The sequence below is a fragment of the Corylus avellana genome, chromosome 4 (assembly GCF_965113065.1).
Source record: "Corylus avellana chromosome 4, dhCorAvel1.hap1.2, whole genome shotgun sequence".
NCBI lineage: Eukaryota > Viridiplantae > Streptophyta > Magnoliopsida > Fagales > Betulaceae > Corylus > Corylus avellana.
In genome coordinates, this window is record NC_142493.1 from 34,337,103 (window position 1) to 34,364,174 (window position 27,072).

Consider the following 27,072-nt stretch of genomic DNA (forward strand, 5'->3'; position numbering starts at 1 on the left):
AGCGAAAATATCTCGACAAGGTGGTGTTTTGATTGAGTCTTGGTAGGTCCCGACTATGTCCTGGCTGAGTCCTGATAGGTTCCTATCAATATTGGCAATGTCCTAACTGGTGATAATGTCAATGGCGAGGTCTCGGCGACATCCTGAAAGGGTTTCAACAACGTCCTGGTTAGGTCTGTTGATTTAATAATGAGAGGTTCAAACTCAAAATAATTTACGATTTTTAAAAATAGAAACTATTTTATGAAAATTAAAGATATTTTTTTAGTCAAATTAAAAATATTTTATATCGCATCAAACACCGAGAAATAAATCCCTCTCGACTTCTAGATTGCTCAGAAAAAAATAAAAATAAAAATAAAAAAAATGGTAAAAAAGCTGACCAAAATTCTCTCTCTCCCCCTTCAAAAAAAAAAAAAAGGTAAAAGAAAGCTTCGTTATCTATCATATGCAGTAGGGGATTTGTGCTTAATGGACAACAAAAAGATCAGCATCGCAATTCGCGGGTAACGATTACAAAACTTCTTGGATGTCGACCCTTTTTTTTTTTTTTCTTTCTTTTTGGTCTTCTTTGTCTGAAGTATATCTATGGTCTTCGTTCCAATTGGTCCCATAACATTGACCTTCCTTGGAAACACCTACATCTGCCAAACTAACAGAATATGCGAGCACAGCCCGCATCGGATTTGGCTTATATGCTGTTATTAAAATAACAGCATGTATACTGTAGTTGAATCAACGGTCAAGATTGAATTTTTCAAAATCTCTTTTTCATTTTCTCTCTCTTATTAAATGCTTATAAATGTAAGTCAATTTTAAAATTCAATCTTGACCATTGATTCAATTACAACATACATGCTGTTATTAAAATAACAGCATGTAAGCCGGATCCCGGCATCAAGCTAATGGAAACGCCTTGGTTAGGTTTTATAGCAATGATTCTTGTTAAATCCATCTCTCTAGAATTATGTTAAAGAAGTTAACAAATATTTTTAGTACATGCCAAACAAAAATTGGTTCCTACGTAAAAATGGTCAGAATGTTATTTATTTTTTTAATGACAGAATTTTTTTCTGAATTGTGTTAGAGAAATTTTTTCAAACATATTATATAAAAATGACACTTGTCATCTACATGTGAGAAGTATATGTTTTTTTAAAATTACAAGGATAAAGTTAAAATAAATTTTATTTAAAAAATATGTGCTTCTCACATGTTATTTAAAAAACATGTATTTTTCACATAAAAAATAACACCAAGTTATTTTTATAAAATATATTGAAAGAATTTTCTTCAACTCAATTTAAATAAAAGTTCCGTGCCTTTTTTAATAATTTTTTTGTTCTCAAAAAATGTGAAACACACTTTTGCTTTATGACTTTAAATATTATTTATTTTCAATATAATCCCAAACAAACTATATAATATCACGGACTATAATTTGAATATTTTATATATAAACAGTACACCTACTTAATTGTAGATTTCAGTTTTTTTTTTTTTTTATTAAAAACTTGAAGAATTAGGTGATTCACGTAAAAATAAAAATTAAAAAAAAAAAAGATTATAATATAACTATTTATTTTGATAGAAAAAGCTTCACACTTCCAAAATATTTTTGCAAACATATTCGAAACGTCACGTGGCACAACATGTCGTTTCTCTAAGGATAAAAGTTTTGGTGGCAAGTCAAATCACTATAGGTAAAGAGTACATCTTGGACCCACCGGCCATGTTTTGGCCAAAGTCCTACGCATTGCGAACTGATTGAATTGGAAAAAGCTACAAGTATTATTGTAGGGGGAACTTATTGGAGAACAAACTATATTAAATTGGATTGAAAGAATTTGTTATAGATAAATGCTATAATTTAATAAAATTCTCATATTTTATCCATCAAAATCTTTAGATTTTGATGGGCAAAATGCGAGAATTTTATTAGATTCTACCATATTTCTTTGTTATAAGTTATAACTCATTATATTAGAGCATTCCCATCTCTTCATATTTAATATTTTTTAAATTTTTTAACAAAATTTTTTAAAAAAATTTATTTATCAAATTCTTTATCCAAAATTAAATTTAACATTTACTTTAATAACTCGTCTCCAAATATAAAGACACCAAAAGCAAAAATTATTTATTTTTTAATATTATTTTGGTTGTTGATATCGCATTTTGGTAAATCATTCACATAGAAGAATCAAAGTGAGTGAGTTTCATGGCAGTTACATTTATTAATAAAAAATAATAATATTTAGTTAAAGTAGAGAAATATTTAGAGAGTTTAATATTTGGTAGTTTTAAAAAGTGACTAGTTAAATAATAATAATAAAAATAAAAATAATAAAAATAAAAATAAAACTAAATTTTCAAAGTTAAATTTAGAGAAATTTTAAAGAGCTTGATGAGAATGCTCTTCTATTAAAAATATATATGATTTTTTTAAAAAAGAAAAAAACATATATTTTAAAGATAGATGTTAATTTAATAAATTAAATTAAAAAATATTTATTCCAATTCAATTTTTTTTTTTTTTTTAAAAAAGGTGTACTTTATTATAAAAGTGGCACTCAACATAGAAAGCTGCTTCTATACGGTCGTGGTGCCCACCAATCACCATGTAATACATCAACAATTAAAAAAAAAAAGCAAAAAATCAAAATGAAAACAAAACACCAAATCAAAATGAGGGCAACAACAATGGGGAACAAAACACCATATGGGGTGGCCACACGGTCCACCCCAGGCCACGGGGTGGTTTGCTAGCCGCCCTTAGATTTGGTTGGAGGTGGTCGGCGAGCCACCCCTAGGCCATGGGGTGGCTCACAGGCCACCCCATGGGTCGGGGGTGGCCGCGCGCCACGCCCACAGGGCCGACGGAGAGAGAGAAACGAAGGCAGTGGAGGTTATGGGAGGTGACGACGACAGGCGAAGGATAGTGACTAAAATGGTTGTGTGGAAGAATAATTTGGTGTTTTGTTTCCATTTTAATTTTTTTCTTTTTTTCTAAAATGAGGTATTAGAGCTTGTGAGCGGTGGACAAAAAACCCTTATTTTCTGTCTCGACCGTATTGAAGTTAATCTCCTCAACGTATACACAACTAAAAACAGAAAAAGTCTCTTATTAATTGAAAGGCATCTTGGCGTACGGACATACATTTTTATCTAAATTAAATTTGAAGAATTTTCTTTTAAGAAGTACATAATTTATTAAATTAAAAAACCAAATTCTCCATACTCAATCGATTCGAAAGAAATTTGTCCATTCCGGTATTGGGGCTCCACGTACTAAATTATAAGTGCATGTGTCATGCTTTATGCTTAGAAAAAAATAAAAATAAAGTGACAACCTGTCCCACGATCTGAACGTGGCTCCGTCATTTCCATAGCTCCGTTATCTTCCAAATTATGTGGACACATGCCGCTCTCCTACTCCTGGTCAAAATCTTTTAACCCCCAAGTTTTACCATCAGACAACCCAAATTGAATTCTCGTCGACAAACATTTTAAAATTCTCCGTTCACACTAATCCACCCCGCTTACCTTTGCCCTCAAGGCTCAACTTAATCTTTTCTCACCAAACTCAACCAAAAAACATTAATTTAAAAGACAGCAACATTTGCCAAATCCGAAAACAGACAAATTGTTGCAGAAAATACTTTTATGGGCTTGCGGTTTTTGTTTCATTCTTTGGATCCGGCTGGATTAATGGTTTCGTTTGTTTGTTTTTTTTAATATTTTGAGTTATTTATTAATATTGTTGTATTGATTTATCAAATATCAATCAAAGTAGACTTGCCACTTAAACTTTATAGAATTTAATAATATTAAGTTGTATTAGAAATGAAGGTAAATATAGCCTTGCATTTGGGGTCAACGTATGAAGTTTAGTCATCATTGGTGGTGCCAGGATAATTTCTTTTTGAAAATGTATAATAAAGTCTTAGCGTCTAGATGTTAGAGATTCCGCACACATTGATTGTCGTGGATTATAATTTTCCAAGAAGTTTCTTATTTTTGTTTTTATTTTTAATTGAAAGTGATTGAATTGGAACAGTTGATGGATGACTTTCATTGTTGACGAGCTTTGCGTAGCTTTCTGGTTTACTTGCTCGTGAGGTTCCGTATGTGATTCATACATCAATTTTGCATTTTATTTGGAAAAAAAAAAAATTAACAATTTGTATTTTTGTTTAATCAAATTGCTCTGATAGAACTTTCTCTGCAGGTATATCTGTCAGAATCAAAACCCAGTTTGGCTTCTTCTATCGGAGGTTCTTGAAGTATTCCAGTTAAGTTAAGGAAAATTTACTAAAAGGATTTCAGTGGTCGGACTTCGTGGACTCGGTCGTCGCTAGCCGCCTGATTTCGTCTTTCTCTTAGCAGTTTCATATTGGTTAGATTTTTCTTTCCATTGTCGCATTCAAAGCACACGATAATTATGCATTCTTGGTCTTTCTGCATTACCCAAGTTGAATCTTCAGCGGTCGCGTTGTATTTTCTTGTTAAAGGAGATACTTGACCTTTATTATCTCATTCAGAGAATATTCTGTGAGCGCCCTCAAGGTGTTTGATATAATTTGCAGCTGAATAATTTCGAATTCTGGTAGTTCTTTAATTCCCTTGGTGTGAAAGAGATTGCTTTTGCTGTGTATCGAAGGAGTTGAGTGAGTTTTATTGGTTATGGGGGCTAAAAGTTCGAAGGGGTCGGGCCGGAGAGAACTTAGGTCATATGACTCTGGTGGTTCTTCAGGATGGAATCAGTATGGATATCCGCATCCTCAGCAGCCTCCGTATTACACGCCTCAGCATCAACATGCGCCACCGCCCCCGTCTTCTTCTTTTAATTATGGGTCGCAGTCATCTTTCAATTATGGGTCGGAGACACCTCAGCCACAAAGAAAGTTGGATAGGAAATACTCGAGGATTGCTGATAACTACCGGTCCTTGGATCAGGTTAGACTATATGCAGTGTGCTCGTGGTTTTCTATGTTTTAAGACCATTTCTTTTGTCTTCTATGTTATTGCACAAAGGGGCATGGGAAGTAATACAATTTTCTATGCAGTAGGCATGACGATCTTAAAACATGAAAAGACAACTATAAGAGAAGTTGTGTGTGTGATTTTCTATGTTTCAAGACCATTTCTTTTGCCTTCTGTGATATTATTGTGCCAAGGGTCTCGGGGAGCAATACAATCATCTATACATTTGACATGACAATCTTAGAACATAAAGAGGACAATGATAAGAAAAAAGATGAAGGAAGAATAAGAAATTTCCAGGAAAAAATATGACTAGTATGTATTATCTGAGTGATATGTGCACGCTTGACTTTAAAATCTTTTATCTTTAAGCATATTTAGACATAATATTATGGCTAAACTAGAGGTGACAAGTGTGCCTTGTGGCAGCTCAACTTGTCGGTATTAGTATATTCAAAGACATTTAAAGACATGAGATATTTTGGAGGGACCGTAATGAGAGTGACTTTCTAGTAGGAAGTAGGGAGACAAGTAATCTTGGAAAATCCAATATGGGAAAAGGACAATAGAATGTATGACCCGACTTTACATACCCAAGCAGGCGGGTGGCCACGGAAGGGGGGGGGGGGGGGGGGGGTGTGGCGGCGGAGGAGAAGATAAGATTATGTACACTATTGAAATCTTGAGATTGCTCTCTCTTCTCTCTCTCTGTGTAGCTATGACAAGAGCCTGAACTATCATGGCCTTTTAGGCTCTTAATAATGGTAAAGCTCTGTCTGCATGATTTTCTCAGCCACTGCTTTCGAAGTTATGGAGTTGTTGAAAGTCTTGGCTTTGAGAGTTTTGAACTTATACTGAGCTGGCAAGTTAGATTTTGGCCAATGGCTTTTAAACCTATCATTTATTTCTGCTTAGTCAACAGCTGGTAATTTGGACACGCAGTTACTCTATCAATTAATTACTTGAGAGGAAGGAGATTTCAAGGCTCTTTCCCCTGAAATATTATTACTATTTGCTTGTGGCACCACTTGCATTTGATAAAGCTGTCAAGAGTTGCAGGATGTTTTTCTAGAGTTCCCATAATTGCATCCTTTAGATCTTCCAAATTAGGACAAATGTAACAATATCAATTGTTTTGAGCAGTTGCATGCCTCTTGTACCAACATTGCGATTCTTGTAAATAATTAAATTTGAGTAGTCCAGGCTAGGTGGTGGCGTTGGTCTGAGAAAATGGTTGAATTAGGCTTGTCTCTTCAATAAGCTCCATTTCTAATTACCAGTAGTAAAATGTGGCGTAATAGCCAAATGGTCAGTCATTTTATGAACTTGGAAGTGTTGTTATTTTCTTTTTTGGCACCTTTTAATTTTTTTCTTGCTTATTTGTGGCTGTCTAAAGCACTGATTCCATCATTGATATTTGCCTATGCCTAGTTAAAAACTTTTTGGATTAACAAGCGCTTCACAAAATTTAAATGTTCATCAATAATGAGAATGATTGACCACAGGTTACTGCTGCTCTCGCACATGCTGGCCTAGAGTCTTCTAATCTAATTGTTGGTATTGATTTCACAAAGAGCAACGAGTGGACAGGTGCAGTTTCATCTTGATGCTTATAACTTGTATATACTGGCATCCACTGTGCTTATCTTTCTTTGTTAATTAGGTGCTAGGTCATTCAACCGAAGATGCTTACATCACCTTGGAAATGGTCAAAATCCCTATGAACAAGCAATATCAATTATTGGAAAGACTTTATCTGCTTTCGATGAGGATAACTTAATTCCCTGTTTTGGATTTGGAGATGGTAATTTCATATGAACCATGGTCTTGCTCATTCTGTTTATCTTCATTTTATTTTTTGATTATAAAGATGATAGTTACGTTTACATATTTGTGCAGCATCAACACATGATCAAAATGTCTTCAGTTTCTATTCAGAAGAGACATATTGTAATGGATTTGAGGAAGTACTGACACGCTACAGAGAAATTGTCCCTCAGCTTCGACTTGCAGGTGCTGCATCTGTTCATCCCAGGACCTATGTATTATATACAGCATTCTTGAAATTCATCCAATTGGTTCTTAGCCTACCCTTTTCTTTTCTCATCTTGTGGCAGGACCCACATCTTTTGCACCTATGATTGAGATGGCCATCACTATTGTTGAACAAAGTGGTGGCCAGTACCATGTTTTGGTGATAATTGCCGACGGACAGGTAATTCACCTCTGTTTGAGATTTTTGTGATTCAAAATGAAAATAGCTTTCTGAGTTTCAGGTTTGCATGAATTGTTAGCTTTTCTTAATCAATATTCTGTTAAGTGCTTTAAGGTTGATTCTAATTAGCAACACCCCAATATCTGTCCTCCCAAGCAAAAATATGTGTCTTGCTTTAGTCAAGCTGAGCAGCTTAGGTGTTTTGGGGGGGGGGGGGGGGGGGAGTGGGTTTGTTCTCTGTTGCTATCTGTGTTAGACTTGTGCCTCACATAGCTTCCTGCTTCATTAGGTGACAAGAAGCATTGATACTCAGCATGGCCAACTCAGCCCTCAAGAACAAAAGACGATTGATGCAATTGTTAGAGCAAGGTAAATATTTGATAACTCAGTACTGATGGTTGCCAACCTTCATTTCTCATATGATGAAATAATCCCATATAATTCCAGTGATTATCCTTTGTCAATCATTTTGGTGGGGGTTGGAGATGGGCCTTGGGACATGATGAGGGAATTTGATGATAACATCCCTGCACGTGCCTTTGATAATTTTCAGGTAACGTTGATTGCTTTTTTTTTTTTTTTTCTCACAAAAAATATTTTAATGTCATGTACTTGTATATGTACTAAAATGTGACAGACTGCTTTTCTTTGTGTATTTAGTTCGTCAATTTCACAGAAATCATGTCAAAGAATGTGGATCTATCTAGAAAAGAGACTGAATTTGCACTTGCAGCCTTAATGGAGATACCTTCTCAATATAAAGCTACTATTGAGCTCGGTGTATTAGGGTAATGATTTGATTTGTAATATTCGAGTTTTTGCAGGTCCAGTTTTTACCTTTAGTTGTATAATAATTCCCATTTGTTTCCTTTAATGTTAAAGCAGTAGACAAAGGGGAAATGCTCCAGACAGGGTTTCTCTTCCCCCACCTCTTTATGGTGGCATGAAACGTCAGCGTCCAAGCAGTTTTCAGCAGCCCTCACCTGCTCATCGTGGATATGATCCTTCTTATACTGGATATGATGCAGCAGCCAGCACAGCTCCTCATCGTGGATATGATCTTCCATATACTGGGTATGATGCAGCAGCCAGCACAGCTCCTGATCGTGGATATGATTCTCCATTTACTGGATATGATGCAGCACCCAGCACAACTCCATCTTCTCTTTATGATAATCAGGTATGACTGCTGTCCAAAAAGTAAGACAGTTTTTTTTTTTTTTTTTCTTATTTAGTTCTCTTTTGTCATATTTGCAATGGAATCAGTTTTCCTCCTTTATATGGGCATTACAAATAGATAACTTGTTATGTTACCGTTTATTATTTTCATCATCACCTCCAACACCAGGAGTATTAATCTATTTGTGGTGAACGTTGGACAGGTTTGCCCCATTTGTCTTACTAATTCAAAAGACATGGCCTTTGGTTGTGGGCATCAGGTAAACTACTCTGTATTTCTTTGCTGTTCTATTAGGACCTTGATGTTAAAATCAATTATCTATATTTGCATCATGGAATTATCTTTCTCGTTTAATAAGCCTGTTCTCTTTTATGTGGCAGACTTGTTGCGACTGTGGAGAAGACCTCGAAGTGTGCCCCATTTGCCGACGTGCAATTGAGACTAGAATAAGGCTCTATTGATCGACTTTGCTGCACGTCTCTGAGATTATTACTTCTTTCGCGTGTTTAGTTCCTGTGGTAGCTGCACAAATCTCATGATTTAGAGGCAGGTTAGCTGTTGAAGAGCGTCTTTATCACCCTTTTATTTTATTTTTTATTTATTTTTTTTTCATTTTGAAAAATTCAAATGGTTTTAGATGAGAAGTCTGGGAAGTTTTGGGATGTGCAGGGCTCCTCTATATTTTGGTGGATGTATTCCCTGGGGCTAAGACACAAGGCTGATGCAAAAGTATTGCATAACTACTAGTGTGGTAGAGATCAAGACAAGTGGGGTTGTTATCTTGTTGAGAAAAGAGGGCTCGAAAGCACTCACATCAACATAAAAATAGTTTTTAGTGTTTTGTGGGGATTTTATGTGGTGAGTTGTTTGTCAATACTTTAGTTTTTTTGCTAAAGAGCAAAAAGCAATCTTAAAAACCATTTGTAAACCTGCCCTAAAGCAGTCCTAAAATACATTAGCAATGGAGCCCTAAAGCCCAAATACACTGGACATTGGAGTCTTTCCCCCCCTCCCCCCCCCCCCCCCCAGGCTAAGACACGAGGCTGCTTAATTAAGGACTGCTACAGATCATGAATTGTTTTGTCGGTTCAGAGCTTTTGATAGAGAGACTCTGGTCCATCCTCATTTTTTTTATTCCTACATTTTTTAATCATTGTTTTATATATTCTAGACTATTTCTAGTTGTACTTATGGTAGTGAGGAACGCTGAAGTAAATATCCAATGGGATGGCAGATCTCTGCATTATGATTTGCTTTAATTTTGATGTACATGAACTTAAAAGTTTGGGATTGTAAGAGAAAAGAATGTGTTTTATGGATGTCGCTACTAAGAATCTCTGGCTTTTATAGATTGATAATTCCATGTGTTCTAAACTACATGCAATTGCTGTGTGATAGTGAAGATTGATGACACAACTCCTGGATGTTCAGCAATATTGGGAAATAAGCCTGTATATATAACAAGAGGTCGATGATTTGCAAGCTTTTGAATTTTGATGGATGATTAGCATCACCTAGGATGCCCTTTGTTGACTTCTAACTAAAAGGAATTGAAGTAATATGACTACCACCACCAATTGAGGATAAAAGTTTTAACGCTACAAGATTATAGTCCTTTAAAAGATAGGATGAGTAAATTTCTTCTTCATTTTAGTTTTTTTTTTTTTAATTTATTTTTTAGCTACCTACTTTTTTTAAAACACGTATACTATATTCTCTATTTTGGCTATATCTACTTTTACTATTTCATTTAAATATTCTTTCTCAATGATTTTTTTATTTATTTTTTCCTATTCTTTATTGAGAGGAGAGAGAATAATAGAATATATATATATATATATATATATATATATATATTAGAACATGGGTCCGCCATTTTTTTTTGAAAGTAGAAAGTCGGATATGAGTAATTTCCCTCCCAAATTTTTATCCCGACAAACCGGATGTGAATGCTACACAAAGGTTGTGTTGGAACCATTAGCTCCACACAATGCATGCATGAAATCTTGTTTCCTTGCATGCAACATATTCCCTTCAGGTTTCGCGAGATTTGGATCCCATTTTTATCATGTGATTTTTCTTTTCTTGTTTTTGAAAGACCTAGATCAATAAGCATGACTAAGAATGATTTTTTTTTTCTAAGCAATTATAAAGGGACAAGCAACACAAAATAAGGGTGGGGCAACATAACGAACACCCCAAAACAACTACAATCCAATCTAAACCTAGACAGTTGGGAATGGGCCAACAAGTTAGCCAGCCCATTTGAAACTTGCCGCCACCATAATATCCGGATATAGAGAATACTGCATTTGAATCTACAACTGGATCTGAGATTCTCTGTAGACAAAGAGAGGGTACCTCCCTTCTCAATCGGCTTTGTTAAAATTTTGTTATTGTTCTCATAATAAACACATTAATAAACAACTCAAAACACAAAACATGATTTAAAAAAAAAAAAAAACCATGTTTTTATTTTTATATCCCATCATAATACTTTTAACAAACAAACATACCCGACTTTTCAAAGGCAAGAAAATTCTCGAAACTATTTACCATAGAAATAAGTGCAAATGAAGTAAATGATTGCTGAATAACAATTCAAATAATATTATACAACATCAACAAGCAATATACATCAATTCGAATCAGCAATTAGCAAATCAAACTGCAAATAACTAGGAAAATAAAATGAATCCTTCTGATGATTATGCATAGCTAAGCAAGATGCAACATTACCGAGGACAACGTTCTTTAGGAGTTCTCTCCAACTATGACGAAAGAGATAAAACTCGGATTTTAATAGTAGGAATATCTATTGGGTGGCTGGTGATGATACGATTGTTGGTAATTTTGCTCTGGCACCAGCACACTTGATAACAAAGAACCTCGCAGAGCCCTTCCCTCTGGCTCCTTAAGGAACCTCTTGTCTTCCATGTAGGATTGGATCTCAACGATGATTGCCCTTAACCCGGACTCTTCACGTGCTTTCAGCACTTCCAGAAAGTTGTTAGAGATGATGCTAAGCATCTTCATGAACTGAGATTTGTATTTTCTGAAGAGAGCAAAGCCTGCCATCTGTGGAAACATGCCATTTTTTGACTTCAAACGTTTTCAAATATTATATTGTTAAAGTGCATTATGTTTCTATACCGACCCAACTTACTTGCAGGAACGCATACAAAGCAACAGCCGTATATCGATTGGCAGGAAGAGTGTTTAAGAACCTTGCAATCCATGCCCAACCTTCTTTCAGACCATGTAAGTTTTGGACACCCTCTACTTCCGTCTGCCAAATCAGTCATTGTTGATAAGCTGCTTTTGTTTTCATGAATAAAGAGACTAAAGATAGGTGTGACAATAGTACCATATCAACAAAGCTGGCTTTTCGTGAATTGCCCATAACTAAAAATAAAGCATTATAACACATAAAAAGTCTAAAGCATAAGATCATAGGTACAAACCTGAATCAGAGCCCCATACAGTCTCATGTAGGAATCTAACCGTTTCAAATAGTCCTCGACGCTCTCAATCTTTCCATCTCTTTCTTTGTATCCAATAGCCTTGTAATAAGCCTCTTTGGATTTAAATGCCGACTGAAGTAGGAAAAAATAATTTAAATTCCATACAGTAACAGCCAAATCCAAAACAAGAGCAGCAGTAACAAGAGAGAAGGCCAAGCAATTTAAACTTTCTACTTAGGTATTTTATTGGATTCGTCAAAAACTTGAAAGAATAATTATGAAAATTAAGTGAAATTTAGCCAATTTCAAACTCTACTAAGCCAGCCATAACTTAAAATACCATTCAGTTCAAAAATTACAATCTACCATTCCAATTGAAAAATTGTAAGCAAAGAAAGGGTACAAGGGAAAGTACAAAGGAAAAGAAGCAGGAAAGAAATCAGATACATTTATCCTCATGTTGACATAAATACACCATATTCCACAGTGACCATCAATGCTTCCCACAGATAATATGTGATCACTATTTGGTTCCCTGTTGTCTACTACATCCAGTTTTAATAAGTACTCAAATTGATTGTGGAAATCAGCAATTCTCTTCTATCAAGATTTCTAAATGATTTATGAGTGTTTCAAGGAATATGAAGAATAAAAACTCATAAATCAAACTTAATATCTAGAAGACTATTTTCTTTCAATAAATTAAGTTTTGGCACATGTCAAAAAGTAGGTCAAAAATCGATTTTGGTCCATGAACTTGATATGAGATTCCAATTTTGTCCATGAACTATGGGATTATTTCAAAACTTAGTCCTTGGAGTTTTAAAAATACATAAATGTTACCCTTATCCTGCCTTAGTGTTACTATACAAATGGCAATTCCCAGATGGATAAATTAGGATGCAGTTTTTTTTTTTTTTTTTGCCTCTAAATGCAATTTTTTTCTGTTGGTAATTGAATACACACAATCAGTAGATCTTGAATTCACAGCTTCACCCTCTATATGCAATTCTGCTAACAGGACATGACAAATTGTCCTCAAAACATGGTCCACGTCAAACTCAAAATCACCATAGCATGATGATACCAAACATTAATAAATAGCTTCTTTGGGTTAATAAACGTCACCTTTGAGTAAAATATGTGCTTTGGAACAGTGTAAATGCAAGCTCTGTGGAGCTCAGCTAGAAGGAGATCCATTGCAAGTGGAACCTGATTCGAAAGATGAGCAAATAAATGAAATTATGTATAGCTTTGGTTAACTACTCTTCAACTCTGACATATGACCTAGTAGGACTTTCACACTGATGACTCCGATGTTAGTTCAGTAATATCAATGCAATTGTACAGAGAAAACTCTATATCTTCAGTAAATTTAGAAATCAATATTGCTAAATGGATGAGTTACTTTGGCATAGCAAGACTTTATTATTGCTTAAACACTGATTCCAAGGAAAGGAGCACACAATTTCTTCCTAGTTCCTACAAACATACATGCACGTACATATGAAATGAAGAAATGGCATTACCTTTTTTCATGATTAGGATTACTGTGATTAAAATGTTTGATGTGAGGACTAGCGCACTGTACTAGTTATATCAATGTATGTGTCGGCATGTGTATTTCCAGATGAATAGGAATACAAGAACAAAGGTCTAAATCCTGATGTCTATCCTCAAACATTTGAATCAAATTCATGACTTTAAAAGCTTTCTTCCAATTTCACAATAATATCTTCCATGAAACCCCTCTAGGCTTTGTTTCATTAAGATATCCCTAAAAGGTGCCCACATCAAACCCTCACCATATCAATTATACCGCTACTATCTGCATCAAGCTGACATCACCCTGTTCAGCTTACAGAGCGTACACATGTTTTCTCTCATAAGCACAAAACAAGTCAAAATAGTCCTTAACGTTGCAATATTTTGAAGTTCTGAAATGGATCCTTTGGTTTTCCAACCTTTGAATATTATCCTAATGTGTAGAAGAAAGTTAAAAAGAGCATCCAATAGCCATTAACCAATGAAGGATCTCTTTAATCAACATCCAGCAATACCAATGAATTTAACATGTTGTACCTGTGAAGTAACAAGAACAATGACATGGCCACATGCAAAGACATCGTATTCAGGGCTTTCACAGCGGGAGACAACCTGTATCAAAATTGGATAAGGAGTGTTTTATGTTTAAGTTTACTGTCTTTTAAAAAATAATAATAATAAGAGAACTCTAACTGTCAGTATCCTGTAATGGCAAAATTTCAAACCAGAGCATAATAGTAGAAAGTCTAAGACCAATCAAATATGACGACAAAAAATTATGAGTTGAAGAGCCTCTCAAGACTGGCTCCAATTAATTTCTTAAAATAAGAGGAAATGACTATTTAAATTCCATTGTCAGACAATTTCTTTTTTTTTTTTTTTTGATAAGTCATTGTCAGACAATTTCAAACTGTTAAGGCCTTACATGGTAATATAAGGGGCAGCAGCGATTGCAGTTTGGTTTATGCCCATACACCCTATCATTTGCTTACATTAGTAAAGTAAGAAAAGTGATGTTAGATTTTTTTTTGCGTCTAAACCCATGACGAGTTCATGGTAGAGAACTTTTACAATACAATGGTTAAACCTAATTTCTAAGTTCTACCTTCTCCTTTGCACGTACGCGTACAGAGTATTTATATCAAATTCTAAATCTTGTCCATCAACTCTATCTCCATATACCAAATAAAATCCCATATTTTCCAACATTAAGCATATTTAGCGTGCATGTTTCAAAATTTTCCCTCTATCCTTCCCATTCTCTTGACTCTAATGATACAAACAAAAAATAAATCAAGGAAGTAAAAAAATGAATGTCTTTGGTCAAATTCTTGAAATTACCTTCTTTGCAAACGCTGCAATGCTGATGGATTGAGGGCAAAGAGGATCATTGAAAATCTTAAAAATATCATGCGACTTTTCACTGCAAGTTGTAAATTGATAAAAACAAAGATACATAAGTATTAATTACATTATTGCAAAGAATTTTAACCAAAATGAAGATCATGAATGAAACCAGAATTTGAGTTCTTTAACAATGAGACTTGCTCAGCCTTGGAAAGAAATTCATCTTCTCTACAGCTCTGCAAGCTGAAGCTGATGGATTGGCTAACCAGGCTCTGTGATTGGCTAACCAGAGCCAATCACAGAGCCTTAGAAGGCTATCGGCTATCATGCCAAAAGCCATAAAGTGCCTCAGTAGTAAGTTCATACAGGCTCCAACCTAAATCATGCCACTAGATCAAATCATCTCAAAAATAGGAAATCCCTCATCTATCTTAAGAGGCTGAAGCAGCAAGTACATTCTTCATAAATGAATAACAGATGATAAATCAACCAGTCTGATCAGTTACAATCACTTTATTAGTTCAGTGTCTTGAATGATGCAGTCAAAAAAACCAAAAAGGCCAAGGGGTTGGCACTTAATTTACTGTTCCAACCAGCCAATCTGGTCCACCAAAGTCAAGGGTAAAAATCCACTTGAAGGCAAGCAAAAAACTAAGTCTTTCGTATCGCTGTCAGGGCAAGTCCAAAGAAAAGTTGTGACTGGCTAGTATGAAGGGAAAAAATTGATGTCATTTGCATACTTATCGTAATAATATAATTTAGGGTGTACTAGTCAATGAGCTCTAGCTCAAAAAATACAAACTCCCTCAATAAAAATGGGGTAGAGGGTGAAATAGTGGATTCAAGAACCATTGGGTGTGTAACTTAAGAATTGAAGGCCAAAAATAAAAATGAAAATTAGGTACAGTAATGTAGATAATATAAGAAAACCAAAGTCTATTGATTACGAAAACTTTGGCTGGATTCAATGAAACTCAAATCCACCTCACCTGACAATCTCTTTTGTCCCACTTATTTGTCTGATCAACCTAGCAATATGTCTTTCAAAGCTGCTGAAATCCTAAAAAAAGATGAGAACATGTCATTCACTATATAAAGGAAGCAGGTCAGCATACCCCAAAGGAAAAATTGTAGAAGATCCTATATATCGTATACTTTGAATTCAATAAAATAACTAACTAACAATTAGAAATCTAATCTACAAACAACACTATCCAGGCGTCAATAAACTCAAGGAAAACATATATTCCAATATCTCAAAACTTAATATCTGTAGAGCCTAGCAATACCTTATTGTAAGTCAACCTTAAAGCCTGGTTTCTTTCGTCTATCTCTTTAAATTTCTGTAGTCTGCCCTGCTCTAAGTTTAGAGCACTTTCTGCTGCCCTGAGTACATTACCTACTGTCACATTGCAATTAATATCTCAGATGAGGGAAAAAATCTTAAATGAACCCAGTCACTAAACACAATGGAAAAGCATGTTATAATAAATCCATCAAGTACAAAAAGGAAAAAAAAAATAGTACTAGCTGATTGAGATTTTTTTGCTGCATCAGATGCAAATCCTTTGGATTCATTTGAAGTTCGAGAATTGGCATCAATTTGGGATCTGGCAGCTTCTTCTTGTGCCACCCCAGAAGCAGCTCTAGTTGAGGTTTCAGTAGCTTCCCTTTCTGCAGCTTCTTTTGCTTCTCTTCTCTCAGCTTCCAAAGCAGCGCTTTTTGCTTCCTCGGCTCTAAGTCTTGCCTGAATTCAAAACATTTTTTAATTATTGATCAAATTCAATTGTATCTTCCCTGAAACTCTAGTAGCTAATGCATTTGAAGTACTTTGACAATATATCGGATTCACCAGATTGGGGGGGGGGGGGGGGGGGGGGGTGGTTAAGTGAGCAGAAACCAGTTAGAAACTTAGAGGTGGTGGAAAACAGAATGCATCTGATGAAGAAATGGATATTTATTTCAAACAAAGACATAACACAAACACAAGTGAGAGGAGTATAATGTAGCAATGAAAAAAAAAAAAAAAAAACTTGAAAGGCAGAGTAAGCATGTTGAGTTGGTTAAAAAATTTGATGATAACTGTCTTGTAAAGTTCAGTGGGAAAGTGTTGGCATAAAATTAAAAGATGAAAGCCCCATAGAACAAAAGCGGCGTTTCAAAAGCCAATGGAGTTCCAGTTTGGTCATAATCCAAGAACTGAAAAGATAACTCTACGGAGCATATCAAAAGATATATATCAGAATATCATGAACAAAGGAAGCTTGCAAAACTATTAACAAAAATTTTACTAGGAAAACAGCAAATAACTAAAAAGTCGAGTCAACATACCTCAGATTCCACTTTAGCTTTTTCTTGGCGTACTTTTTCTTCTTGAAGAGCCTTTTCCTTTCTTTTGGCCTCTTCATAAGCTGCATCACTTCTTATTTTTCTTTCTTCTATCTGCGATCTCAATTCATGGTCCCGCTGGACAGCAGTCAAGTGATTATCAAGTGCTTCTGCACTACAATGGTTGTAAGGAAATGTCAAAAACTGTTTCTGTGAATATGAAAGGGGAAAAGAGCATCCATTACACTACCTAGAGAATGATGAAATAAATTCACAATGCAATTTAGATTTCAAGATTAGTGAACAATGAACATTAAAACAAATTCAATCATGCTCCAGCATGAGGCAGCAATGGATGCCAAAACAAAGTTTGCATCCTTAAATGTCATATTATGATGATGGTAAGACAAATGACTTTGTTCAATTTATATACCAAAATACACAAACCAAACTCCTCATAAAAAGCATATTCGGTCACCTATTCATTTTTAATTCCTATTAATTACAAGTTTACAACTCTCCCTCCTGCCCTCATATGTTATTCTTTACCATATTCTACAGAGACAAACAATATCAAGTCTATGAGAAAAGAAAATTCACATAGAGGGATGAAACATCAGCAACTAGAAAGGTCATGCTACTTTATAGGTCTATTACAAAGTGTAGGAATTTAGACATAGCAGGCAAAGGTAGCAGAAAGAAACGACCATAGAAACTAGGATATTCCAAAATAACAACCATGTCTTTAGAATAATGAATGCCATATAAAGAAATAGCAAATGGTCTTACATCTTGCGTTGGTAGTGAGTATCAAGTTTCCTATCCATTTCCCATCTTGCTTCTCTATATCTCTCAACTCGAGTGAGTGCAGAACTGGACTTTTCACTTTGACCCATCAAATCCGACTCTAATGCAGAAATTCTGTTTCTAATTTCCTCCTGTTAGTCAATCCAAACAGTATTTTTATGCACCGAGAAAAAATGATTAATGAGACAACCAGACAAAATCAAAACTATAACTCAAAATTCAAAAAGAAAAGTAAAGAACAAAAGATAAACACATAAATCATTCTACATCGAGATTTAACAGAAAATTATATATGAAAAAAATAATAATTAAAGGAAAAACCCAGATACCTCCGTAAATATTTGGTAATAGTAACTACTAGAAACAGCAGCAGTAGTGGTAGATTCTAAAAATAACTCTATTGATGTGGAGATGAAAGGATCCTAAATTTCAAGTCGCATATCTATTAAAGATTGTGTAAATGTGTTAAAGCTCTATCAAGTTGAAAACATAACAAACAACATCAGAATCTAAGTAGCAACATACCTTAACATCAAGTTCATGTTCATCGGTTAGCTCACACAAAACACCTTCTACTGATCCCACTTCGCCCATCAAGTAGGATTGGAATTCAAGATCCGACTCATCATCAGAATCATCACTGTTGCTGAAAGTAAAAATGAATACAAACACTATCATTGAATATTTGCTGCAAAACATCAATGTCCTACATTGGAATGCTTAGGCATGAGTAATTAAACAAGATTCCCAGACAAGTGTCCTGTAAAGAACATTTTACATTGTCAAATATAGTTGCCCGTGGGAAATGGAAGACAATTTGGCACCTCAAATAAAGTTTATCGCAATTGAACCGTTTTGCAGCCACTAAACTTCGATCCTCCTCAACCTCGCTTTCAGTGTCCTCCATCTCATCATCGGACACGTGCATTACAAAAGGCCTACGACTTGTGTTAGCACTTTTTTCATTTGAGAAATCTCTAAACAGAGTTGGAAGATGAAAAAATCTCAGATTAGCAAAAACAATCAAAATATAGGTTGTAATCAAAAAATTCAAACTACCTATTTAAGTGCATTGAATATATAGCATATATGAAAATGCGCTACCGTGGTCTTGCTTTGATAAAAGGCGCAGGAACCTTTGTAGAGGTGTTGAGCTTCGTTTCCAATGAATTAAGCTCTGACAATAGAGTATCAAACTTCCAATCCGGATCAGGATCCACGGCGATTCCATCAATTCTTTGGTGACAACGAAGTTCCAACTTAACAGCTCCCCTAAATACATACAAACCACAACAATTAGAAGAACATATAGGAAAAATACACAGCAAAAGTTGAGAGAGAGAGAGTTAAAATTGCGAATGAACGAAAATCGTCAACCAAACGAAGCGAATGACAACAAAGCGAACTTACATTGTCTAACACCCCAAGGGCTTCGCTGTGAATGTTTCAGAAATTGAAGATTTCAGTGAGTGAAGTGGATCTACTTAACCTTTAGGCTTCCAATTAAGCTTGACGTCTGGTGCCCTGGAAATAGGGTTTTCAACCGAGAGAGCCGTTGGATTTAGCGGTTTTGGGAATGAGAATAACTTCTAGTCTTGCCAAGTCTTTTGTCCCCTCCAATGAGAGATTGACACATCAGCCTAAACAAAAAAATCAAATGTTAGCAAAACACTGGATCACTACCAAATTCTCTTCAGGCAACGTGAGGGAAACCAGCGCCCAGACCAGCCGCCACCAGAACAACCCCCGCTCAGGCTAGATGCTGCCCCAGGGCTGCCGCCAATCAGGCCGAACAACGCCGCCCACACGGAGAGCTGCTTTGAGAAAATCCCCTTTCCCTATTTGCATTCTTCTCTAAACAAACCCTAAATCCCAGATCTCTTCATCTTCAACCCTTCAAATTGTAACACAGTTCTCCTCCACTCCTCCCTACACCATCAGGCCCATATTATCTACTCATCCAAGCAATAGCTTGGAACACATCACAAATATTCCATGGCAGTGGTGATGCCAGGCCGTTCAAAGCCATGCACCGCTCGCTCATCAGGTATTGCTTCATCCTCTCTCTCTAGGGATTTCTCAATCTTCCTGTGCGAACACGATGGCGGCGGTGGCTTTGGGGTTATTCCGAAGTGGCAGTTGATTTTCTCAGAGCTACTGGTGAGAGAGAGAGAGAGAGAGAGAGGGGTTGAACTTACCGGTGGAGGAGCAGCGGCGGAACCTGCGGCGGTGTTCGGCCTGGGCGGCGGTGGTCCTGGGTGGTGTCTGCCCGGTGGTCGTCGTTTTTCTTCTCTCACGTTGACGGAACTGAGGTGAGAGATTATAGAACGTAGATTTTGCTAACATCTGATTTTTTTTTTTAAAAAAAAAAAATTGTTTTAGGCTGACGTGTGAATCTTTTATTGGAGGCACAAAATTAGTTTGCGCCAAAAACTTAAAAGTACTCACAATGAGTTAGCCAAATTTTTTACATATCAAAACTAATTTAAATATTATTTTATAAGAACTGTATTTTTTTTAAAGATATTTTTTAAAGCTTTTGAAAAAGAAAAAATGTAAAGAGAGAAATAATAAAAAGAGAAAATTTTAGAAAAAGATACAAGTTAGTGTTCTTTTATAAAAGTTATTCTGTTTAAGAATTAATTTCCTATGAGTTGCTTGATAAAAACGCGTCTTTCCTCAAAACACAACAAAACAGATCAGGGGCTCAATTTATTGGTCGAAATTGAGAAGAATCTGGGCACTAATCGAGCCAAGCTGCCCGATAAAGATTTGAATGAGCTTTCTAACTGAACTTAGGGTTTGAACCTGACTCAAATCACAAATTCATAAATTTAATAACTTAATTTCAACTCGAGTCGAGGCATCAAGTAAGTCAATCGAGTACTTGGGTAAACTCAAATAGCATTTTTAATGAGCTCAAGGTAGGCAAAGCCTCTCATTAGCCGATCTTGGACACATTTGTTAACTCTATTTGAATGTGCATCCTCATAAAACGAACCAATCCCAGGATCTCAAAATTCGGCTTGGCTTGACTTACTTCAACCCTAAGTTAAACCCAAAAGCTTGTACTATGTCCAACTGTCACATCAAATCTCAAACCAAATATAACAAATAGTTTCACCTTTCAACTTTCAATTTTTTTTCTAAAAAAAAAAAAAATTAAATATCAGTGTTTGTGGTTGAATCCATTTGCAATCGGGCCTACAATATACAGAGTGATTTAAAACTTCTAAAGTAAGCAAAAATTACACATCACTCTGTACATCACTAATAATAAAGTCACATTTTTTTATACTAAAACAAAACAAAAAAGAAGAAGGAGAAATTCAAGGGGTCCACCCCTGTAATTTATTTTCTATTTCTTTTTTTTTTTTTTTAATTTTCATATTTTCTATTTTGTATCATCGGGAGAACACACGTCGTATTATTATTAGTGTTAATTAGCTTATAACTCGTGCTATGCGCGGGATTACAATTTTTTATAATTAAACCCATTTCATCATAAAAATGAGTTCACGATATATGTCGCAATTTTAAAACACTCCTGAGAATGGTTTCATATATATATATATATATATAGATGTGATATTTTAACCGCTTTCATCAGAATCTCTAGCAGAAGTTTAAAATATGGAGTGATTTATTATTTTGGCTTACCATAAGGAGTTTTAAACTACTTTTTAAACCTTAAAGAAGTGACTACAATGTAATGGATGCAATCATTGTATTGGAATTTGTTATTAAGTCTAGCAAATTTAACCGTGCCAAATATGATGACGCATTTTTGTTTTATGATCAATACAGGAAAAGGGGAGGGGAAGACAAATTACAAGCAGGAGTTAAACTATAGCAAGGTATAAAACTCTGAGAGGCAGCCCTCTTTTTTTTTTTTTTTTTTAATTGAACGAAGGAAAAGGATTATAAGGGAGGATCTTTCCCATTTCTCATCTTGTAGCCCTCTTGGCTACAAGATGAGCCCTTCTATTGGCTTTTCTACTAACTTTTGGTAGCTTCAAAGAAGTAAGAGATTGAAGCTTGCAATCCTTCGTAAGAAATTATCTCCTCTATTATCTATAAGGTCAGGACAATTTAGAGCTTGAACCCATAACTCAGCTTGAAGAGTGGCGGCAAACAACAGTTTCTTTTATTTATTAAGAAAAAAAAAGAAAGAAAAAAAAGTTGAAACTGTGTCATTTTGGCTTTTACAGAAAGTCGGTTCAGCGTCTCCAAGAGGTAGCTTAATTGGTTGGAATCACATTTAATGAAGTGGAGGTCACTAGTTCGAATTCCCTTTCTCCTATAATACGACATGTCAAAGAAAGTCGGTTCAGCCAGAAGGACATTTGGTCGGTTAATTGCCCATTTGCTGTCCGCTTGGAGAAGTAAATGCAATAATAAATTGGGCCCATTGACTTCACCGTAAATCAAGTCCATGTCACACTGGTACGTATGTCCAAAGCCCCGTGTTGCCGACATCATTTGTTGAAGCAAGAGAAATGTTGACTTCTCTCAAACTTTACTCTCGTTTGATTTGTGTCGGCATTTTACACTCAATGGGTTTACGTCTTATTTGTTTAGTAAAGTTGAAGACGGGCTTTGGACGTATACATGAGTCATGACAAGCATCAAAGAAATATCGGTAGAAAAATGCTTTATACCACTTTTTATCTAACAAGAATACATCAACACTTCATAATATTTTTTAAACATAAACTAATAAAAGAGTTAGTTATAATATATTGGGAAATAATTATAAAATAAAATATAGACTCCGTTTGGCCTGCCATAATAATGTTGCTTTAATTGAAGAGAATTTTTTAAAAGTATATTTGATAATATTTTTTGTTTTGAGAAAAATAGAAAATAAAAGCCAGAAAAGAAAATGTTTGACAAATATAACCTAATTTTTAGTCTGTTTGAACCACCAAAACCTTATTGTTAGTGTGTCTCCTAATTTTTTATTTTCTGTCTTCGATCTCCTCGATCCGTTGTCTCTTAACTAGTTTATTTATGTAAACAATTAATCATCTGTTTTTGCTTAACTAGTTTACTTATGTACACAATTGATCCGGCCTATATGCAGTTGAAAAAACTAAACATTTCCTGTAAAAATTTTAACTGTTCTGATTTAATGACTACGTCTTTGATTAAATGTAGTGACTATGTGTGGTACGGGTGTTGTGCCAGTGGAAATTTGATTAAGGGGAGACAACTTCATGGTTATGCAATCAATTAAGAACGGAATATTGAGGTGGGTCTGTACAAAATTCTGTTTTTTGGAAATGTATAACAAGAAAGTGTTTTTCAACGAGATTGACCAAAAGGGATAATAAATTAATAATAATGTTTTCTGAAATATTTTAGTTCCCTTTCCGGTTTTTTTTTATTTTTATTTTTATTTAGAGCATGTACAACAAAGGGAAGATAAAGAGTAGAGGAGTATTTATAGTTCATGTTAAGATGATGGATGCAATGAGTAAAAATAAATTCATATAGCTGACCTAATTCACAACTGCGTTGATATTTGCAAACCCAATTCCTATCTAATTAAGTACAGCACTTTGAGAGTTTCTCTTTCTCAACTCGAACCAAAATATGGGGAGGCTCTTTTGCTTCTCCTTCCTCCCTCTTGTATCTTTTCTAATGATCATCATCTTCTCCCAAACCAAGCCTGCTATGGCTGTCTCACTGAGTACAAATTCAAGGTGGATTGTCAACGAAGCTGGTGGGCTGCGTGTGAAGCTGGCGTGCGTGAATTGGGTGTCACATTTGTCGCCCGTGGTGGCTGAGGGTCTTAGCAAGCAGCCCATGGATGCAATCTCCAAGAGGATCGTTTCCATGGGATTCAATTGCGTTAGGCTCACTTGGCCACTTTCGTTGGCCACTAATCTCTCACTTGCTTCTCTCACTGTAAGACAGTCGTTTGAGAGATTAGGCCTCTCTCAATACATTGCTAGCATCCAGGCTAACAACCCTTCCATCATTGATCTTTCCCTCATTAAGGCTTTCCAGGTAACATGCACTAATTTCTTCCAAACTCTTAAATCATCACATATTTGGGTGGGTGCATTTTTCCAGATTTTGTAACCAAGGAATATAATATATATTCTCAGGCAGTGGTGTCTAACCTTGGTGCCAACAATTTGATGGTCATATTAGACAATCACATCAGCGAGCCCGGCTGGTGTTGCAGTGAAACTGACGGCAATGGTTTCTTTGGTGACAAGTATTTCAACCCGGACGTTTGGATTGAGGGGCTAACCCAAATGGCCACCATGTTTAAAGGTGTTGCCAATTTCGTTGGCATGAGCTTAAGGAACGAGCTCCGAGGCCCTAGACAGAACGTGAATGATTGGTACAGGTAGATACAAGCGTAATCTTTTTCTTTCTTTCTTTCTTTTTTTTTTTTTTTTTTTTTTTTTTTTTTATGTGCTTAATTTGATCAGTTTTGTGAAGGTACATGCAGAAAGGAGCAGAAGCAGTGCACACAGCGAACCCAGATGTTCTTGTGATTCTCTCAGGCCTGAGCTACGACACAAACCTGTCATTCCTCCGAAATCAGCCACTGAACCTCACGTTCACCGGAAAGCTAGTATTTGAGGCGCACCGGTACGGATTTACAGATGACAGCACGTGGAAAAATAGGAACGCGAACGAAGCGTGTGGGATAGTGATGGACATAATCATGAGATCGGCAGGGTTTTTGTTGGAGCAGGAGTTGCCATTGTTTTTCAGCGAGTTTGGTATGGACTTAAGAGGCAACAATACACTTCTCAACCGCTACATGAATTGCTTCTTGGCTATGGCAGCTGATCTTGACTTTGATTGGGCCTTGTGGACTCTTGGTGGGAGTTATTATATTAGGCAAGGAGTCATTGGATTCAACGAATACTATGGGCTGCTTAATTGGAATTGGACTGAACCCAGAAATTCAAACTTCCTGCAGAGGATATCTGCTCTCCAATCTCCTTTTCGAGGTAAGATATGGTCTTCTATACATTTTCCGTGCTTTCTAGAAGAAACTCAAGCACTCACGGCCGGAGACCTTTTTTTTTTAACATATTTTTTTTAATGCCTGTATTTTGACTTAGAAATCAAATAGGCACCTCAATTTAAAAGGTATCACAAATGGTGCACAGATTATAAATCCATTTTTCATCCAAAAAAAAAAAAAAAAAACTTAATGGCTCACCACGTCAAACCTATCGGCAAAAGATGAAAATGAACAGAAATAACAACTACGTTTATAAATTGTCCACTGATTTCGTTTGGAATACTTTTTGAAACCAAGTCGTTATTTGATTTTGAACCAAACCATTTTAATGCTCCCAGGTGTATTACATTTTTTACTATAAGTTTTTTTAAACTGTTAAAAATTTAACTTGATAATTTAATTAATTAGTGGTTGACTTGTCAACTAAATATTCTTAATTATTTTACTAATTATAGATTATCACATTAATTTGTGATTGTGTTTGTGGGACTTAAAAGTGCTTTTAACACTTAAAAAGCCCGTTTAAAGAAAAAAGTACTCATTTAATAAAAAAATTAAAAGCGCTTATAAGGGTCAAAAAAGTCAAAAAATGGCCAAAGCGCACTTTTGGCAAAAACTTAAAAATAAAGTTTTTGCACAAAAGCTTTTTTGACTTAAAAGCTCTATTTTTCAAACGCAATCCCAAACAAGTTCTTATAATTATATTAAAAGAATTAATATCTCAAGCAATTTTTTTTTCTTTCATTTTTCACCTTATTATACCATATGGAGAATATAGTAAATTAGATAATCAATTTGGGTTTTGTGACTTGCAGGGCCAGGCCTATCAGAAAGTAATGAACACCAAGTAATTTTTCACCCATTAACGGGTCTGTGTGTCCTAAAGGAATCAATGCTTGAATCATTGAGGTTGGGTCCCTGCAAAAGCTCTGAGGCCTGGAGTTACACACCCCATAAGAGTTTATCACTGAAGGGAACAAATCTGTGCTTGCAAGCAGACGGATTGGGGAAGCTAGCAAAGCTTGGTGGTGATTGCACCAGCTCTGGTTCACAATGGGAAACCATCTCAGATTCCAAGATGCATCTCTCGTCGGAAGTTGGCAATGCTACTAGTCTTTGCCTTGATGTAGACTCCAGCCGTGCCATTGTGACAAATAGCTGCAAATGCTTGAGCAAAGACACAGCATGTGACCCAGAGAGTCAGTGGTTCAAGCTTGTTAAAAGCACAAGAGATATTCCAACCTCCTAAATATCCTTCGAGAACAACTTTTGCTGATGTGGTTTGGTTTTTAATAGCAATTGTTAAAATATTAATTAAATCATTAGTTTAAACTTACTTTTTATTTTTGGTTAAATATTTTATACGTTGGGTATGCATTATAATATTAATTAAATAATTAAATTTATATATTTTTTTAAATATTTTAAGCTTTTAAAAAAAAATTTATAATTTTTTTTAAAAAAATATTTGTGCTTGACATGAGAATATCGAGTTGCCAACAAAGGAAGCAATTGTGAACAGTGCAGCATAGAGATCTCAGAGATGATGTCTTTTGGTTTGGGCACTGAGGATTGATTATGTATCACTTGAGCATGGTGAGCCTGGGGGCTTGGTCCTCATGGGCCTTCTGCAGCTAAGGCCCCCGGGTATAGGCCTTCTCTTTGGTCACGTTGTTAGCCATCATGCCCATCACTTGCGTGCCTTCAATTTCTTGACGTGGGCTTATATTCTGTTGTGCCAAGGTTTAGAAGGCCACATTTTAAAGGCCCAGTAAAAGCAAAGCAGTTAAAATGAAGAGGGAAAATTAAAGAGAAAGAAGGAAGTTGTTCAAGGGAATGGCCAAGGTGGACAAGAGTGAAATATACTGAACCTATAAAAAGACAAATAAAATGAAAGAAAAATAGAAAGACTTGGAGCATGGGAGAATCACATGGGTTTATATATATATATATATTCACGTGTAAATTTTATTAAAAATATATATATTTTTTTTCGTGCCATGAAAAAAAATATTTCTCGCATATTAAGATATACGTGACAAATTTATAAACTGGATTTAAGAAAAACTCCATCCAAAATTAGGGGTGAAAATTCATGTCCGCATATCGGATTTGCAGGTCATGTAAACAAATTTCAACCATAAATGTAGTATGTTAGGTTCGTGTTCTTATTGTGGCTTTGATATAAGATTATATAGGTCAA

General features: G+C 35.4%; 3 protein-coding genes across 13 annotated transcripts; 2 read left to right on the forward strand and 1 right to left on the reverse strand.

Moving 5' to 3' along the window:
- Positions 1-3,516: 3,516 nt before the first annotated feature.
- Positions 3,517-9,403, forward strand: LOC132177534 (E3 ubiquitin-protein ligase RGLG5). 8 transcript variants are annotated; one of them, XR_009439778.2, is made up of 14 exons: positions 3,517-4,127; positions 4,232-4,399; positions 4,590-4,959; positions 6,492-6,576; positions 6,650-6,790; positions 6,886-6,999; positions 7,104-7,201; positions 7,491-7,570; positions 7,649-7,754; positions 7,862-7,989; positions 8,087-8,381; positions 8,584-8,640; positions 8,762-8,931; positions 9,051-9,403. XR_009439778.2 is itself a non-coding variant. In XM_059589902.2 (12 exons), the coding sequence occupies exons 2-12, from the start codon at positions 4,687-4,689 to the stop codon at positions 8,840-8,842; spliced, it is 1,458 nt and encodes a 485-aa protein (XP_059445885.2). In that variant the 5' UTR covers positions 3,517-4,127; positions 4,232-4,686; the 3' UTR covers positions 8,843-9,403. The 8 variants fall into 8 exon arrangements, 1 of the variants encoding a protein (XP_059445885.2); XR_009439775.2 differs by having other exon boundaries at positions 4,232-4,959; XR_015911821.1 differs by having other exon boundaries at positions 4,232-4,959; positions 8,762-8,927.
- A 1,552-nt stretch (positions 9,404-10,955) lies between these two features.
- GLE1 (nucleoporin GLE1-like protein) lies at positions 10,956-20,166 on the reverse strand. Of its 4 annotated transcripts, none has more exons than XM_059590141.2 (16): positions 20,071-20,166; positions 19,283-19,512; positions 18,977-19,144; positions 18,697-18,810; positions 18,398-18,518; positions 17,855-18,003; positions 17,069-17,240; positions 16,265-16,484; positions 16,027-16,139; positions 15,727-15,797; positions 14,732-14,813; positions 13,928-14,002; positions 12,974-13,057; positions 11,846-11,977; positions 11,548-11,670; positions 10,956-11,459 (listed from the first exon to the last, which is right to left on the reverse strand). In XM_059590141.2, coding segments are annotated over exons 2-16 (1,905 nt in total). In that variant the 5' UTR covers positions 19,285-19,512; positions 20,071-20,166; the 3' UTR covers positions 10,956-11,180. The 4 variants fall into 4 exon arrangements, with proteins under 4 accessions (XP_059446124.2, XP_059446123.2, XP_059446122.2 ...); XM_059590140.2 differs by having other exon boundaries at positions 16,027-16,136; positions 18,697-18,849; XM_059590139.2 differs by having other exon boundaries at positions 18,697-18,849.
- Positions 20,167-23,454: 3,288 nt separating this feature from the next.
- On the forward strand, positions 23,455-26,144 carry LOC132179499 (glycosyl hydrolase 5 family protein). The gene is made up of 4 exons (XM_059592235.2): positions 23,455-23,887; positions 23,989-24,236; positions 24,332-24,852; positions 25,685-26,144. Exons 1-4 carry the CDS (start codon positions 23,471-23,473, stop codon positions 26,116-26,118), a joined length of 1,620 nt encoding a protein of 539 aa, XP_059448218.2. The 5' UTR covers positions 23,455-23,470; the 3' UTR covers positions 26,119-26,144.
- Positions 26,145-27,072: the final 928 nt, after the last annotated feature.